At 49.8% G+C, this 17,993-nt stretch overlaps 1 protein-coding gene across 1 annotated transcript; it reads right to left on the reverse strand.

The window, feature by feature from the left end:
• Positions 1-652: 652 nt before the first annotated feature.
• Positions 653-12,919, reverse strand: LOC139788181 (ubiquitin domain-containing protein TINCR-like). The gene is made up of 3 exons (XM_071727846.1): positions 11,471-12,919; positions 2,165-2,265; positions 653-1,539 (listed from the first exon to the last, which is right to left on the reverse strand). The coding sequence occupies exons 1-3, from the start codon at positions 11,728-11,730 to the stop codon at positions 1,511-1,513; spliced, it is 390 nt and encodes a 129-aa protein (XP_071583947.1). The 5' UTR covers positions 11,731-12,919; the 3' UTR covers positions 653-1,510.
• Between the last annotated feature and the right edge of the window lie 5,074 nt (positions 12,920-17,993).

Here is a 17,993-nt window from a genome sequence, read left to right on the forward strand (position 1 = left end):
CCCTGTGCAGAGGGACTGGAAATTATCCCATGGCTTTGGCTTGCAGTGTATAAAACAGAGCCTTGAAAAAACAAGGCAATCACCAAATTTCTGGCAATCTGTCTGTGAGGTTTACATTATCAGAGCCTGCAGGCAGGCAGAGAGAGCAGCTCCTGCCTACAAAACCCAAGGGCTCACCAGGTTCTCTGCTGCCTGATGCTTCCCAGCAGCAGTAACTGAGCAGGGCCCCAGCAGAGGAGAACACAAGCTGACAGAAATACTGATTTGTGAGTTTGTTCTCCACAGATTTTCTTTCTAATTGTCTGTGTCAGCAAAGAGCAATCTGATACAGATCAGAATTCAGGAGGTAAAGCAGCACCATCAAAAAAAAAGGTGCTCCCAGGCAAAGACAGCCTTCTGGCTCCCAGGGTGTTGACACCAGCTGATGGAGCAACTGGAATTAACAGAAACTGGGGGGAAAAAGCCAAAACAAAACAAAAGGGACAGCAGGAACCTGCTTAACCAAAGTGCAGTGGGGCTTCCTGAGGCACTGGAGTCCTGAAAGCACCTTTGAGGGGACGTGGTGCCACTGTCCTGGTGAAAGGACACTGGGAAGTGGCCCAGCACAAGGCTCTGAGCAGCACCACTGGTTCCCCCCCCCTTGTTGCTGGGAGGGAAGGTGGCAATGTTTGGGCTCAGCAGCCCATCTGAGGTAGGGCCACCATGGAGACAGAGCCCCAGGAAAAGCAGCCTGTGGCCCTGGAATGAAAGCCATGTGGCTGAAAACCAGGAAAACCTGGAAGGAGAGCATTGCCAGGAGGCAACAGCACTCAGCCTGCCTGAGAGGGACCAAACTGGCTCAGCTGCCCCCAAGGAAATGAGGTGCCATGGATGCAGAGAGCAGCAGGGGCTTCTGGAGGGGAATCCCTAATAAAGCAGCCTCAGCAGAGGAGTGACCCAGCCTGCTGGATGTGAAAAACCCCTCTGGATTTCCCAGGGCCACCAGTGCAGCCTCATTGATTAGGAGGCAGGGCAGGAAATTAAATAAATGAGGCAGGTGAATTAAAGGCAGATTTCACAGGCTGCAGCTCTTCCTTCATTCCCTCTGGGTACAACACTGATGTAACTTGAAAAAGGAAATTTAACAGCAAGGAAAGCTGCCAGGCTGATGGAAGCTGAACCACTTGATGCATCTCCAACCTGGGTGCAGGAGAAGCAGAGGAGCTGCTGCAATGTGCCTCAGCCTCAGCTGCCTTGAAGAAAGTCAGGAGGTGATGGGGAGGTCCTGCCTGGGCTGGTTCTCTGCTCAGGAAGCTGAAGAGAAGAAGCAGAAAGGTCTGGCTGCAGCTCCAAGGTGGAGGTGAGTACAGAAGGGCCCAGCAGTGCTTTGGTGATGCTGTCAGGGCTGCCCTGTCCTTAGGAGGATCCCAAAACACTCCTGAGCAGAAGAAATCCCAGCCATGAGAAGTTGCAGACATCTCCAGCTTGCAGTCCAGCTGGGCTGGCAGGCAGGTGGGAGCTTGCACTCCTCTCAGCTTTGGTTCTGTGTCTTCTCCACACCTGTGTTTCACAGACAGCAAAGGAGAGATCCATTTCAGAGCAGTTCTGACTCTCAGCACCTTTCCTGCTCTTTGGACAGACAGCAGCCCTGTATTCTGCACTCTAAAGAGCCTGGCTGGGTTTTTGTGGACCTGGACAAGCAAGAAGAGAACAGCTCAAGCAAGAGACCTCTGTGACCACCTAAATCTGTGTTCAGCAGAGGATTCTAGAAACATGCTGCTCCCCATGTGGAGACTCAGGCTTCTTGGCCTGTCTCAGGTAAACCCCAAATGATATTGTGAAACGTGGCTGTCACCTCTTCTGGGAGCAGCTCCTGATGTGATGAGCCCAGGCAAGCATTAGGGTGCTGAAACTAAGGAGCAGCATGGGCAGGACAGACAAGAGAAGAGGCAGGACAGCAGGAGTGAATTCCCAGCCCTCTCATCATGGGAGGGTGGCACAGTCCTGTCTGCAAAGCATTAAAAAGCTCTTGAAGGAAAACAACTTAATGAAGAGTCAGAGAAAGAAACAGCCATCTCTTGTTCCTCAGAGCAGAGCCTCTCCTCTGCACCTTGCATGGCACAGAGGGAAAAACCAGAAATACCTCAAATAGTTCCAGTTAATTTTACCTCTCTTTATGCTGTACCTGTGGCTGTTTCCAGGTGGCTTTCTTTTCTTTTTTTATTTCTTCTTTTTCCCAGGTGATAAGATCCATCATTTGAAGGACAGCAACCAAACCAGCTCATCCTGCTCCAAAGAAAAGCAGAAACTGTGCTTAGAATAAAAGATTGTCAGGCAGATTTGAAGTGTCAATCAAAGCCTATCTCTAAAAAAACATTAGGCCAGGCAGCTCCCCACACCACCACAGTTAATTTGCTCTTTCCAGGTACCCCCCTGAGCAGCAAAAAGCCTTCCAGAGCTGCCAGCTACAGGGAAGAGTTGTTAGAATAGATTCTGGACCTAATTCACTGGGATATTGTTTTAGGGTTGCTGAGTGTGTTCCACCTTCAGCAGCACACCTTCACTTTAATATTATTCTTATCATTGAAAATATTATTTATGAGTGTGCTGAGGCACTTTCTAAGCACTCAGGAAAGTGCTGGCTCTGCTCCAAGAAACTCATTATTTAATGTGTAGAGGCACCACATGGTCAAGTGGCAGAAATGCTGACCCAGCACCAGCACTCTCTGTTCTGCATCAAGTTTGTTTCTTGACCTTGGAGAAATCCCATTCCTTCTTCCTCTGCTCAGTCCCATCCCACTCTTTGTCCACCTCAGTTGCCTGGACTGAAAGATCTTCAGCTGTGGCTACATTCAAGTCTTTGTCTTAGAATTTCTTTCTGTGCAAAGTCCAAGTAAGTACTTGGAGAAATATTTTTGTTTCTAGGAAAAAAAAAAAAAAAAAAAAAAGAAAGAAAAAAACCACAAAAAAAAACCAACCCTGGCAAATGAGAAACTGTTTTCCATGGCATTTCTTCAAATGCTTTTGCTGGACAAAAAACAAATGCCAGAAGAAGTCCAAAGGCATGGTTTTCAGCTGAAAACCAGAACAGGTTTGGGGGGTTTGGTAAGACACTTGTCAGTCACTGAAATTTTCTGAGGAAAGCACTGCAGTGGTTAAAGAAACTTCCATTTCATCCTGAAAATCAGTGGAAACCTCAAAATCGAGTTGTTCTGTGAGCAGGGAAACTGGTGGAACCCGTTCTTCTGATCTGTGTATTACATACAACAGCTTTTCAGTTCTTCCTTTCTTGGTGTCCCAAGGCACCTTTATCCCCTCAGGACTTCCCCAGCAAAGTCCTCAACTTTTCCAACAGTTTTTGCTTTGCAGGAGGGGGGTTGCCCACCTGGAGCTCAGGATAGACAGGGAGCAGGAGGGGTAATCACCTTTCCTTCAGGAGGACATTAACTGCAATGTCTCTCTTCTTTCCACCTGCTGTTTTTTTCATGAAAACTGCAGGAATCTTGGGGCTGGGAAACCTTTCTCTTTCCATGAAACTGGGTTGAATCAGGTCAGCTGGTTCAGGTTTTATTGGAGCAGGGGGGCTGGCACACAGATGGAAGAACAGCACAAGGAGGCTCCTTGCCTGGCTCAGCTATCAGGCAGCAATGGGCCCTGATGCCAGGTGAGGCAGCTGTCCTCACAGTGTCCCCAGTCTCTATTCTGGGGATATATAAAGGCTGTCAAGCTCCAGGACTGCCCCCTTGCTGCTTATTTACTGTACAGAGACTTCCAGCTCCAAATCAGGTTCTTGCTGCAGAGGAACTGCTCAGGAGCAGCCCCAGCTGGATGGCCAAAGAGTGGGAGAAAGGGAAGGATCAGTTCTTCCTGAGGAAGACTTCCTGAGCAACTTCCTGAGGAATCTTGTGAGAGTCAAAATGAAGCTCAGCTGTCCCACGTCCCCATCCAGGGCCACCTCAGCTTCTTCTCCCTTCCTCCCCCCAGCAGAAGTCCCCTTTTCCTGGGCCTTTCACTGCCCAGGAGCTGAGTCAGTCTCAGCCACACTTCTGCTTTGGCAGCTGCCAGCACCTGGCAGGCTGCTGAGGAAACCTCCTTTGTTGTTTTGTTGGGGTTAAATTAATTATTCCTGGGAGCTGAAACCCTCAGAGCTGCTTCCTGAACAGTCCTCGAGCTGCCACGCAGGGAGGGACTTAGGGAGGGACTTACCAGCCACCGGTGGCCTTTCCATGGCCAAGCTCCTTGCCATCTGCTTCTCTTCAGCCCTTGGCACTCTCCCCATCTCCCGTGGCTTTGGCTCTGCTCCTGGGCATTATCTGAATAAGAAAGAGGCAAACACTTGGAGTGCTGGAGACCTGCAATCAAAACGGGCACTTGACCCAGGTGGTACTGACCCTGGCAAGGGGAGAAGATAAACCTGACCCTCTGACTTTTTGTCTCTTCCAGCCATGCTGTACAGCTGAGGATAAACCTCTTGCAGGGTTTCAGACCCATTCATCCTTCTGCCAGAGATGCCTTGGCCCTCCAGGTAACCTGCAGCTGGCTGGAAGCCTTTTCCCCACAGGCAAGGCTCTCCCTTTTTAGCTCCTGTAAATCCATTTTTCACCTCAGAACAGGGCAGTCTGTAGCTTTAGGAGCACTTTGAGGATGTGTACAGCAAGACAGGGCTTGGATTGCTCTCCACACCCTCACCCACCTGCATTCACACTCAGTGGTGGCTTCCTGGGGTCATGGTTCCATAAGCATTTTGTGACAAGGGTACAAACCCCCTGGGCTCTCCAGAACAGAGGCTGAAGCTCTTTTTTTTTTTTTTTGTAGAGATACTTAAAATTGACCTCCAGAAGTTGGAACATGCTTAGAGAGCTCAGGATCATGTCTTGGACTGCAACCAAGGGACTTGTGGCCTGTAGGCAGCAGCTCCACCAGCAGCCACCCCACCCAGCTGAGCCAGTAAGTGCAGAGCTGAGTCTTTTGCCTCCTCTGAATTGCTCTCTGCAATTATGCAGACAAGAAACTGAACCTGTGCTGCAAACATTTCATCAGGACCTAGAGAAGTTCAAAGTTTATGGGGTGGGGTTTTTTGTTAGGTCCTAGAAAAGAACACTACAATTCTACTTAGGCTGATGCCAGCCCTACAAAACCCAGAGCAGGATTCATGTGCCAGCATTTGCTTCCTCACTTGAAATTTCAAGGGATTCTAACAGCCAAAGATCTGCTGGGAGCCCCCCCTGTGCCACATCTGCCCCAGGAAAGCCCAGGACACAGGAGAGGATGTCTGTCCCAAGTGGGCTCAATCCTCACCTGGTGTAAATCAGCACAACTACAGACAAGCCCAGGAAGCTCTGTCACCTCAGAGCAAGAAAGAACCTGGTTTAGAATACAAATTCCATGCATGAAATCTTTGCCTGGAACCAGGACAGACCCCCTGGGGGACACACATCAGCTCAGTGTCACCCTCTGCAACCTGGTGCAGCTGCTCAGGGATTGAATCCAGATCCCAGGGACTGAATCCAGATCCCAGGGACCATGTTCTGCCCTGCTGCAGCTCTCTGCTTGTGTTAAAGGAGCTGCTTGGGCTGACCAGGAGGAAGCTGAGCCCAGGACAGGTCTCATTTTCTGGCCTGTGTGCTGCAAGAGATCCCCAGAGGCAACTGTGCTGGTGGGACTTAAAAATCACTGGAGGGAGATTTCAGGTGGTTTAGAGCAGAAGAGAGCTGGGGCTGGGAATAAAACACATAAATCCTGCCTCCAGCCACAGAGGGGGAGCAGGCAGACCCCCACCTGGCTGTTGCCTAAGGAACACATCTCTGGGAGGATGTTTTTTAAGGTAATTTCTCCAGTAGATGGAGGCAGGCCTGGTAAGGCCATCCCAGGTCAACATATGTCTAAGCATGTGCTGAAGAACTGAATTAGTTCTCCCTGAGCAGAGAGGCTCCTGGTGCTATTTAAAGGATTTTTATCCTGCTCTGAGGTGCTGTGGAGCCTTCCTGCTGGGCCTGAGCTTCACAGGGCAAGTTGGATGGGAGGGAAAAGTCTTCTCTCCATGCTGAGGAGTAATTGCTGAGCAACCCCTGGAGCTGGAAGGTCAGTGCAAGGAGCAGGCATCACAACATCCCTCTGGAGCCCCCTGTGAAGGATTTTATTCATGGCTGGAATGTCAGTTTTCTCTGTAGGGTCAGACTGTGTAGATCCCATTTATTTTCCTGCTTTCCCTTTTTTGAGATCCAGCATCATCTGCTGTGCTTGGGGACTGCTTCTCAGGCACTTCCAGTGAGAGAAGGGGTGACAGGAGAGGCAGGCAGGAGCTCCATAGGATCAGCTGAACCAGACCTTGTACAAGTGGCTCAGACAAAACATTTAGAAGGCAAAAAACCAGAGACTGTAAAGTAAATGCCAAGAAGGGAATTAGCTGAGCTCCCCAAAGCTGGATTTGTTACAGGGTTTGTTACTATGCCAGGAGGTAGCTCCCTGAGTGGATGGACCTTTAGAATCCTGGGCTGAGCAGGCTCTGAATGATGTGTGAGACCATGTTTTAAAAACTTCATTCTTTTTTGCTTTTTATTTGTTTCCTTTCTTCAGTGACTGAGGTGTTTTCAAGAAAGAAAAATAAAGCTTTGCTACTTCTGGGACAAGGACTTCTGTGCTGTTCTACCTCTTAAGTTTTTACAGTTTAAGACCATCTCTTGTGTTGTCATCCACCCTTCCTGCCCCCATTTCTGTCCCTCATTAATTATGCAGATTTGAGCCTTGATTGTTTAAAATTTGTCACAGGAACCCAGTAACTGTTAAAAAAAACAACCTTGGAAAAACCCAGGTGTGAAGTAGACCTCAGGGTTTTGATGCCTGAAGTTTGGCAGTGCTGTATTCCAACCTGTGGAGCTCCTTGCAGGAGGGGGGTTTCTCCTCTGAGGCAAGAGGATTCTATTCAGCCATTGGAATGGGCTGCCCAGGGAAGGGGTGGATTCTCCATCCCTGGAGATATTTCAAAATCATAGAATCATAGAATCATCAAGAGCCTGGATGTGGCACTCAGTGCCATGGGCTGGGAACCACGGGGGGAGTGGAGCAAGGGTTGGACTTGGTGATCTCTGAGGTCCCTTCCAACCCAGCCAATTCTAGGATTCTATGAATCCTGGGCTGAGCAGGTTCTGAATGGTAAAACAGGGTCTCCAACATATCAGGGTTTGTGTAAGCCCTGGCACTCACCAGGGACACCGAGGCTGGATTGTGGGATGGGGAGAATCCTGGACACACTTATCTTGACCTAAGAGTGGCTTATCTATCTGCCACGTGAGACCTGGGGCTGCTCTTGGAGCTGTCAGCAGCTGTTCCTAGATGAGTTGTTATGGTAACTGAGCTAATGCCCCAAGATAGATGTTTTCAGGTGGCTCCAGGCCAGAAAATCAACACCAGGAGATTCCAGATAATAGACTTCTGCTAAACCCACTGCTGGCATCTCCTTTATTTAACCTATTCACCAGTGACTTGCTGAACTCCATTCTAGGGACAAGCCACATATGTGATGAGAATAACTGCTTGGGCTCAGTGAACCTCAGCTTCTAAAAGACTGAGGGTGTCCCTTGTGCTGTGGCCAAGTCTGTGCCAGCAATCTGAATGTGCCTGGGAACTTCCTTCTGCATGGAGAGCCCAAGCTTTCCCTACTAAATTCCTACCTTCCAAACCTGGGTGGTCACATCCAGGCAGCCCACGAGGGACAATCCCTGGGCCAAAACTGCAGTGGCACAGAGAGCAGTCCAAGCACTGGGTCATTTATTATTCCAGACTTTGTCTGACTGACTGCTAGAGGTGACCACAGAAGAAAGGAGCCTGAAAGTGGGGGTGAAGGCTCTGTCTGCTTGCTTGTGCTCATCCATGTCTAGATCCAGCTGGAGCTGCACATCCTTAGGAACAGTCAGGGACAGGGACACCACACAGCTGGGAACCTCTCATGGCTCAAGGGTGGATTCAGCACTTCAAGACAAGATCCCTCCACCTAACATCAGCCATCAACAAATGTGCAGGGAGCACCCAGCACCCAGCACCCAGCACCCAGCACTGCTGCTGGCCACACCTGAGGGACCTTTTTGGGGAATGCTGCTGCACGGAGCTGGCAAAGAGCACCCAAGGAGCTCCCTGCAGCAGACAAAATTCCAGAAGAGTCCTGGCAGTTTCAGGAACTCCCACATCACCACCAGACCAGCTGAGCAGCTCCCTGGCTCTGGGGCCCTGCACCTCCTCCAGAGCCAGCCCAACAGGTTCTGCCATGGCGTGGTCCAAAGTGCCAGGACCAGTCATGCCCCAGGCCTTTGGGACAGGCCTGCTGCATGCCCTGTGGATGCTCCTGCAGCTCTGGGGGATGGATGGATGGATGGATGGATGGATGGATGGATGGATGGCTGCTCTCTTCATGTGGGACTTGCTGGTGGTCTCCTTGTGTTGAACACCAGTGGCTTGAACCCCCCAGGCTTGCCCAAGGCCACTGAGCTGGGGGGTTTTCTCTCTCTCTGCTTGTTCCTTCACATTTTGAATCTTGCTTTGCTTGTTTTACCCACTTGCAAACCATGTTCTTGTCAGATGGAGCTCTCTAGGGCAGAAGCTGTTTTTTTCTGCATGTTCTTTGCTCAGCTTGTGCTGCACCAGGATTAAAATCTCCATCGGGGCAGCAGTAATGTGATTAACAAGCCCTGCACAAGGGGGAATTGCATCCTCAGGGGATGTGGAATTCCCAGTCCTGTGTTCTCCCAGGGTGAGAGGTTGTGTTGACTCAACTCCCAGATGGCTTGCTAGAACTTTTGAACACCAAGGTCCAAATAAATCTTCAGCATTAGCTGGCTTGCTGATCCCTTTCCTGCCAAGCTGCAGCCTTATGTGGATTTTTATGACTAAGTTACAGACCCCAGAAAACACAGGCAAGAAGTAGAAATGCTGACTTGGCTTTTGCTAAATGCCAATTATCTACAAAAGCATTAAGGGGGAGGGGGGGATGAAAAACAGGGTCATTTTCATGTTTTCTCTGGTTCAAAGAAAACTGTCCCATGAGCCTCTGATAGGAACCCAGAGCATACAGAGTGCCCATGAATATTTCCAGGCATGACACTGAGTTGCAGACCTTGGCAGTCAGAGCTACTCCACTTCTGGAATGAACACAGCTCTGGTTGGCTGGAATCTCAGTACAAACCAGTCCGTAGAAGCCACCAAAATTTTAAGGCAGAACTTCAGAAGCAGCTGCTGCCTTTTGATGGGGAAGGTCCATACTTCTCTGAGTCACTGAAGTACTAAACCAAACTCTTAAATCCTCAGGGCTGCTGGCCAAACCAGCACCATGTTCTCTATTCCTCTTTGCTCCTCTCCCTCCTGGACAGTCCCAACACTGTGTAGCTACTCTCCTTGTACTCCCAAGGTTACACACAGCTGGTACAGAGCAGCACTTGGAGCACCATGGATTTATTTTTTGCACCTAAAGATTTGGCTGAATAACCTTAAGGCTCAGACAGGAGGAGCAGGCAAGGTGCTGAGGCTGCCCTGAGCCCTGTCCCAACACTGTGTAGCTACTCTCCTTGTACTCCCAAGGTTACACACAGCTGGTACAGAGCAGTACTTGGAGCACCATGGATTTATTTGTTACACCTAAAGATTTGGCTGAATAATCTTAAGGCTCAAACAAGAGGAGCAGGCAAGGTGCTGAGGCTGCCCTGAGCCCAGGGCATGTCCTGAGTGTGGTGGTGGCTGCCACTGGCATGGCAGAAGCATTTGGGGACACTGCTGCAAGGACAGCTCAGTCACCCCCCCCGAGCCCTCAGAGAGCCCAGTGCCTGGGCATTTGTCACTCCTGCCACACAAAATACTTTGGGAGTGGCTGAGGTTGTCACAACCCAAGAATCCCTCGTGCCCCAGAACTCAAGGACAGATGGGACTTCAAGGAGAGAAGTCCACACCCCCCAGTGCACCCAACCCTGGGAAAAGGAATAAGAAATCATTCCAAGCTGCTTGTTCAGGAGCCAGGAAGGTTTTGATAAAAACCAAGGAGAAAAAAAATCTTAGAAATTCCATTCCTTTTTTTTTTTTTTTTTTTTTTACAGGTACTCCCCAAAACTGAGCTGGAGCTTTCAGCCAAAGGCTTTACATTTTCCAAATGGAAGCCTGGTGGCTTCCAGGGGGCACCTTGACCTCAGCACACAGGGGAGAGCCTCTCCTGGTGATTTTTGCATTGCTGCAGTTCCACTCTGTGTTTTCCACCTTCCTGCATGTGGGAAGGTGCCCAGCAGCTTATGGAAGTCAGGCAGCTGTCAAAAGAGCTTCAATATGTGCTCCCCTTCAACTGAGTCCCTCCATTTTCTACTCTCCAAAATTCAGGCTGTACAGTTTAGGAAAATAAACACTGGAAACACCAACAACTGGAAATGGTTCTGCCACTAAAAACAAGGTGAAAAGGAGGAGCTGAGCCAAGTTAATCAGAGAGCTGAAATGAGATGCTGGGGAAAGGGGCCGTGGGTGACTTGGGTTAACTTGCAGTTGGCTGAGCAATGTGAAATCTCTTGTGTCTGGCTGAGCTCTGGAAGGAAATGCTTTATTAAATCTTCTTTGTATGAGATTTCAAGCTGCCTCTGGACTGGAAAATAGTCCAGTTCCAGTATATGGCATATAATCAGGAACTGAAGTCTTTAGTGCAGGATTTTCTGCAGAGGAAACTCTGATCAGCAGAGACACAGGACTCAGAAAGTTGGATTAGATGCTGCACACCCCTGCTCTGCTCTGCACCTTTTCTACCCAAGCTGCTTCACACATTGAATCAAGCTGGCAGCAACCAGCAGGCATCAGGACAGCCAGTACAGGTGGGCATAAATTCTATCCTGGAACCATCCTGTGGGCCAGCAGGTCTCAGGTCCATTACCTCAGCTTCCATTCCCACTGGAACATAAGCTTTGCCCTGGCTGATCTCCTGAGCACTGGGGGTCCTCAAGTCTCACCCACAATCTGGGCAGATTTGGGGAAGCTGCAGCTGGTGCCATCTCTGTCCAGCTCTCCCTGTGCTTTGCTGGGAGCTCCCAGCTCTTCCCTGTCACAGCAGGACCTCAGCACCCTCAAAATACTTGCAGAAAGTATCTACTCAAAGGAAGTGGAGAGAGCCAGGGATGACAAGAAAGAACTGAGGATGAGAGGCTCCCAGAGCACTCCCCCCATCTCACACAACCTCCTTTGCCCTTTTGCAGGTCTTGGCTCTCTTGTGCTTGGCTCCACGGTCAGGGAAGTGTGACCTGATCAGAGCCAGGCCAGCCCAAGCCAGATTTCCCCCTCCTTCTGCCCCCTTCCTTAACACACAGCATGTCTGGGACTGAAGAGCCTTCAGCCTCAATCTGCCTGCTGGAAACTGCAGGGTTTGAGTTCCTGATCCGTTTGCTTCAAATCCCAGCAGGAAAGTGTCCCAAAGGGCAGAGATACCCAGAGCATTCCCCTTCCTTCACACCACCCCCCCTGCAGGTCAGCTCCTGCCTACCTTGGGTTGCTGACAAGAAGCAGGACAGAACCATTCTGGATGTTGGCTTCTTTGAGAGTCTCGTGCTCTTCCAGCTGCCTGGAGTTGTAATAAAATGTCTTCTTCCACGAAGTGACCCCCTCCCGTACCAGGTGAGCCCGGAGGTCCATCACCGTGTCTCTGGGCTTGACTGTCAGGGACATCATGGTGTCCTCATCAGCCAGGTGCACCTTGATGTGGTACCTTTTCCATCGGGAAAGGCTCCTGCGCAGCGTGTCCATGCTCCCCAGCTCAGCGGCGGGGCAGAGAGGAACATCCAGCTGGGAGGCAGAGCAGGGATGTGGCTCTGCAGAGCTCTCTGCTTCCAACAGCTTCAAATGTCCTGCCAAACCTGTTCCTCCCAGTTGCTGGGCTGCGTGCTTCACATTCCAGGGAAGAGCTCACCTGGCTCCAAGAGCCTGCTGGCTGGGAAAGGTCTCCATGAATCATTTCCACACACCCCGAAATCCCATCATAATTACGAGGGCTTCACAAAGTGCTCTTCATTCCAGTGACTCCCAGAGGACTTGAAAGCTGGATCTCCACAGCCATTAGAAACGTGGGTGCATGTGAGAAATGACTCAGCCGAGTGACCTCGGGTCTCCTGCCAGCTTGAGGAACCTCACAGCTCCTTAACACGGCCATTTTCATGAAGAAAAGGACTCTGCAGAGTCTGAAATTCCTCATGAGGGAGACCCAGAGCACCCTGGAGGAGACACAGACTCTGCCTGGTGGGAACACCCCTCATCAGTGCTTTTTTTGCCCTGGAAGATCTCTTAGAGTTATTGTAGGCAACCAGGCTGGGGCCATCCAAGAGGGGTGAGACTCATTCATTGCTGTCATAGCATCAGGGATCTGACACTGACTCCCGTGCTCCTCAGTGCTTCATCACCTTGATTTTCCCTTTGTTTCACATCCTTGCCTAATTAGAGGGTTGGCCCTCTCCTGCTCCAGCACGTGAGCAGGGACAGCATCCCAGAGCTGCAGGGACACCACTCCAGGGCCTCAGAATACCAAGAGGAAGAGGCAATGGTGTGGTAAACACAGTGAGCCCTCCAAAAGGAAGGAGGGATGCCAGCCAGAGGAGCTGACTGTGACTGAATGATCCTGCAAGGCAAAGGCTGGCAGTCACAGGATGATACTTCAGGGCCAACATCATCAAGATAAGGAAGTAATTTTTTTTCTCAAAAAGATCAAGTCACCCTCTTACCTCAGAGGTAATTTCTTGTAGCCCACAATACAGGAATTCATTCCCTTGTCCATTCTTCTCCACACAGACCAGTATTTTCAGATCAAAGTGCTGCAAGACAGTTGACTTCAGAGTCTGCTCTGCACTCAGGAGAGGCTGCTCTTGCCCATTAGGTAACAAAACAAAGTGACAGATTTTCAGATATGGCAGCAGTCAGTCCCCATCAGGAACAAGAGTGGTGTCCCCTCTCCTATTGAGCAACAAAGAGGTTTCCACCCTCTCTTCAAACCTCCCTTCTTCTTCCTTCCCCAGCATATTTTGTCTCTGCCAAGAACAGCAGCAAATATCCTCAGGGACTCTCCAGGCCGTGGAGATTTCCCTGTGTGCTTGAGAAGAACTGAAACTTCTGCTAGCAGGATTTTCTTTCCAGGTTGGGTCACTGTAAAGGTTTGATTGTTTTGGTGGGGACTGGGATTCTTGAGTCTTTTCTCTGCCATTGAGTTGCTGCAGAGGCTTGAGGTGAGTCAGATCATGGTTCTGTTTGCTCATCTGGTGACTGCTCCCTGGTGTAACACGTGGCCTTTAAACACCTTATGGGAACCAGGAACAGCTTTTAGCACAGTCATGGTCAGTCATGGAATAATTTAAAATGGATATATCAATAATCTTCTTGAAGACAGGACAACACCACTCCTGATGTTACCAAGCCAGACAGATCCCTCTGCAGTATCAGAATCAGACTCCAAAAGATCCTACAGCTTCCCCAGACAGCTGCCCAGCATCAGTATAGCATTTTTGGGAGCTGGTGGACTCTGTTATGAGATTGAGCTTAAAACAGTCTCTAGAACAACAAAAAACAAACAAACAAACAAACAAAAAAATTCAACAAATATACTCAGCTTTGAAGGAACAGACTTGTCTGGTTTTGGAACACAAAATGAACCTGCAAGTTTTCTCAGCAAGAGTTGGATGTGAGTTGGTGACATTTCCTCCTGGAAAGGGAAATGTGAAGGAGAAAAACCCCAGCAATGCACAGGTTAAATGAAGCAGTCAAGTGCAGACAATGGAAAAGCTGAAAAATGGGTATGGGGGGAAAGCATTTTGTGGTGGTGGTCATTTCTCACTGCAGCTCTTTGTAACTTCCCAGATGGGAGATTGATGACCCCAGAAGAAGTCTGTGTCTTCCAGGGCAGCCCATGACTCACTTCCCTGCTGGGCTTGGCAGTAAACTGAGAAACAAGAGAGACAGCAAAATGTCTTGTGGAAACAGCAAAGCAAGAGACAAATTAATTAATTGCTGGAAGAGTGAAAAAATAAACGTCTGTGCACAAAGGAGGGCCCTAGATGGAGAGAGAGAGAGAGATTGCTGATGCCACTGAGGACTCCAAGAGGCATCCTGGCATCCCAAATTCATGGCAAAACAAATTCATGATACCTCAGTCTTAAAAGGTGAGAGGGGGGTGTGTGAAAATAGAGGATTGGAAGCTCTAAGAGCCATTCCACCAGCAGCAAGGTGGTTTTTTGATGGCTCAAGGAAGAAAGAAGATTTGTGGATCTACATTGCCATCTAATGGCAAAGGAAAGTTGTCACTGCGGGCCAGAAATGGGCGATTAAAGCAAAGTACCTGGTGATTGGTGTGGATGATTGTCCTTTGGTCTAAAGGCAAATCCTTCTCTGCTGCAGAATGGCTCTCCCAGACAGAAAGAAAAGAGAGCCAAAGGGTTGCTGATTCCTCCTCTTCTGGCATCCTCTCCGTTCTGCATTAGCCAGGGATGTTCATGTGTTTATGGGATATTTGCTTTCTTCTGGTGGATCAGATACTGACAGCATCCAGGCTTCCCAAGCAGGTGAAGGTTTCAGGTGCTGAGTGAATTCTGCCATGCTGTTCAGAACAGTGACAAATTCAGCATCTCAGGTGTTGAAAATGCTGCTGGGAAATGCAGATAACCAGGTTTGTTTATAAAAAGAGGTAAATTCCCCTTGGGTCTGGCATTTTTGGTCACAGGTAGCCCTGTAGCTTGTTTGTATCTGTGGTTAGTAATGCTTAATGAGAAAGTATCAGAAAGAGAGTGTTTCAGCTGGTAACTGCCTGCCATAGCCTCAGGCTGAGAGAGAGCTGTGCAGGGACAACCCAGAAAGAAAAGAGATCCAGTGAGATGTGAAGGCTTGTGGATTTTGGCATTTAAAAGGGCACACCAGGAAGAGACAAGTTTGGTGTTCATTCTAGTGCCACGTTTCCTACAGTCTGCTGCTAATCATACAACATTTTTATATGGAGTTTCTGTTACAGAAGTACCCAAAAGAGAGGGGACTGTTAGGAGATACATTAAGAAATAGAAGGAAATTTGGTAAAGGGATTGTCAAGAGCTTCTTTGTTCTGCTTTGTAATGTTTCTGTCTTTTGCACAGAAGGAGTGGAGCTTGGGCAGTTGGAAAGAAAGGAAGGCGATTTTTTTCTCACCAGGAGTTTAGAACAGAGCAGAAACTGCGGGGAGAAAATGGGGATACAAGGTGTCTGCTTTTCCCAGACAGTGAGATATGGGACATGGTGTGGATCCCAGCTAACTCCTGCATGCTAAAAAAGGAGACTGAGACTATAGAAAACTTTGAGACGTGATAGACATCAGGCCACAGGTCCAATCCCTCCCCAAGTCTGTAAAAATGCCTGTTCTGACACGCACCCCGTGCAGCACACTGCCAGAGAAATGAGCACACCCTCCAACAATCCAACTTCATTTCCTCCTGGTATCCTCTCACATTTACTCACCCAACCTTGCCAAGCCTTGCTGGGCCCAAACAATCCTGGCAGAGAAGGCAAAACAAAGGAACTCCTGATAGCATCCCCCCTGCTTGCCTGAAAACAAAACAAAAGGGTTTGGAGGGCTCTTCTTGGTTGCTCACTGTTTCCCAAGATAGTGAAGGTCAGAGGTGGTGGGAGGGACAGGATTATCACTGCTGAGAAACCACAGGGAATTTTTTTAGGTACTTCTGTTTGTGAAGCAGGGAAGGAAAGGAGGGAATGTACCTGGCTGAAGGGCTGCATACAGCAGGGTGACGTTCTTGGTGCTCCTTTCTAAACGTGGCTCTGAATCATGCCATGGAGTTGATTCAGAAAAAATTATCTTCCTGCAATAGAAATGCAATAGGAAAAGAGCCTTGTTCAAGTGTTCACAACCCCAGCTCCAGTTCAGAGCCTGCCCAAGCCTGCAGCAGGAGAGGGGCTGGAAAAGCCACCTCTGCTCATCTCAGTCATCAAGAAATGATGAAGAGGCTGCAAGAGCAGCTGTAGGGACAGCTTGAAACCCTCACCCGAGGCTTCGTGCAGCTGTAGTCCTGGGGCACAGTCCTGAGTTTGCCTCCATCACACAAGTTCCCCGGTGCCAGGTCGGATGAGGCCGGTACAGTCCTTCCCCCTCTGCTTCCTACCCCCGCTGAGATGTTTCCAAAGCTGCACCCCAAACCTGCTTCTGCTCAAAAAGAGCCATAAACACCTCCTGTGGCACAGCCACCCCGCACAGCCCAGAGGGTTCTGATCTACAGGTCCAGGGAGGGCACAACCGAGTGAAGGAGGCCCCAAAGGAGCCGTAAAACTGGGGTGAACTCTGAGGAGCAGGGTGTGAGCTGGCCCTGTGGTCACAGCCAGGAGAAGAATTAAAGATATTCAAGATCTTAAGAAGATATTAAAGGTGTTCATTGCCCTGAAGAAAGCGACTGGGGATGGCTGTGGTTGTGCCAAGGACACAGCTGCAGTGGGATGGTGGCTGAGTCTGCAGCTTGGCTGATGGCAACCGGGCCCCCGTGTGTCTCAATAATCCTAATCCTGGGGTTCCCTGGCAGCCCCAATCCCTGCAGGACATCGCGGATGGTGAGGGGAGCGTGGGCAGAACCAATAATCCCTGTGGTTTGTTTGGTTTTAATGCCGTTTCTGCGGGTTCACATAACTCGGTGCCTCAGCTTGGCTCCTTACAGCTGTTCCCAGAGCTGAGAATTTGTAGGTTTATCTTTCGCTGTTTAAATCACTGGGGGGGAAAAAACGTCTGTGAGGCAGTGGTACCTGCGGGAGAGGGAAAAGGAGGCAAATCCCGCAGTTTTGGGGGGCATGAAAGCACATGAAGGATGAGGTGCACTGAGGCGCGCTCTGAGGCGGGAAGAGCCTGCACACCATTTCCCAGCGAATGGGTTCCATTTAACAGCTGTTAAAAACTGAGAGCGTTATTTTATATGTGAGAGGGGAAAAAAACAAATTAAAAAAAACTAAAAAAAGACATCTCGGAGCCCAGGTTTGGTGGCGCTGGGTGAGGGACGGAGCCGGGCGGGCTCGCACAGCCCCATGGGAGCTGTAGTCTTCGCGCCCGCCGCCATCTTGGCGCCGCCACAGCGGAGCCCCCGGGGGCGCCTCCCGGCAGCCATCTTGGGGCTTGGGGGGGGTTTGGGCCTTAGGGTGAGGGACCGTGTGAGCGTTGTGTTTTATGGGGATGGAAAGAGCAATAAATCTCTGACAAAAGGCAGCCTGAGCTGCCTGTTAAGTGCTGCGAGTTGGGGTGTCAGAGGTTTGGGGGTGGTTTGTGGGGTCCTCACGGGTGTTGCGTTGGTTATTGGCTTTCTGTTCATTCTGCTGTTGACCCGAGATAAAAAAAGGGCAATTTCCCCACCAAAGTCTCGGCTGAGGGCCTTTCAGTGCCGTGTCAGCTCACTCCAGAGTGTGGGGGAGGCTTGTGGTGTCTCCTGGTACCATGGCTGAGGGAAGGCCCGGCAGGGAGCACCGGGCCCTGGGGATCTGAGGAGGCTCTGACCCAGGGAGGGTAAAGGATCATGGGGGGGTTAGTGGGACCTGAAGTGGGGAAAGAATTGGGGGAATACGAGTGCAGGAAGGTTCCCCTGCAGAGCAAAGCCAACACATGCTTTCTGTGTCCTCTTGGACCAAGGCAACCCCTGTTGCCCCCTCGGGACAAAGCTGTCAGGGGCTGTGAAGCTAAACAAGGGCATAGGAAGTGATAGGAGGGAGCAACTGAGGCCTGGAGATCTGTTTAGTAGGGCTGGAAAAGGAAACAAGAATTGTCCTGGCCCTGATGGATGCTCTTGTTGGGTATTCACAGTAGAGCTGCTCCTCATGTTCTTCCCAGAGCCTGCTCTTGCCTTGGCTAACAGAGTTGATGACTACTTTCTATAGCAGAAGAAATGATTTACTGTGCTCATCAGACTGCAACTTCAGGTATATTGTTCAGTTCCCTAAGTACTGAGTGAGTGAAATTTCAAAGACCAGGACTCAAACTCACTGAGTGCCTTTGAGCCTGAACTTGGGGTCTAAATCTGACC

This window comes from Heliangelus exortis, chromosome 28 (genome assembly GCF_036169615.1).
Source record: "Heliangelus exortis chromosome 28, bHelExo1.hap1, whole genome shotgun sequence".
Classification (NCBI taxonomy): Eukaryota; Metazoa; Chordata; class Aves; order Apodiformes; family Trochilidae; genus Heliangelus; species Heliangelus exortis.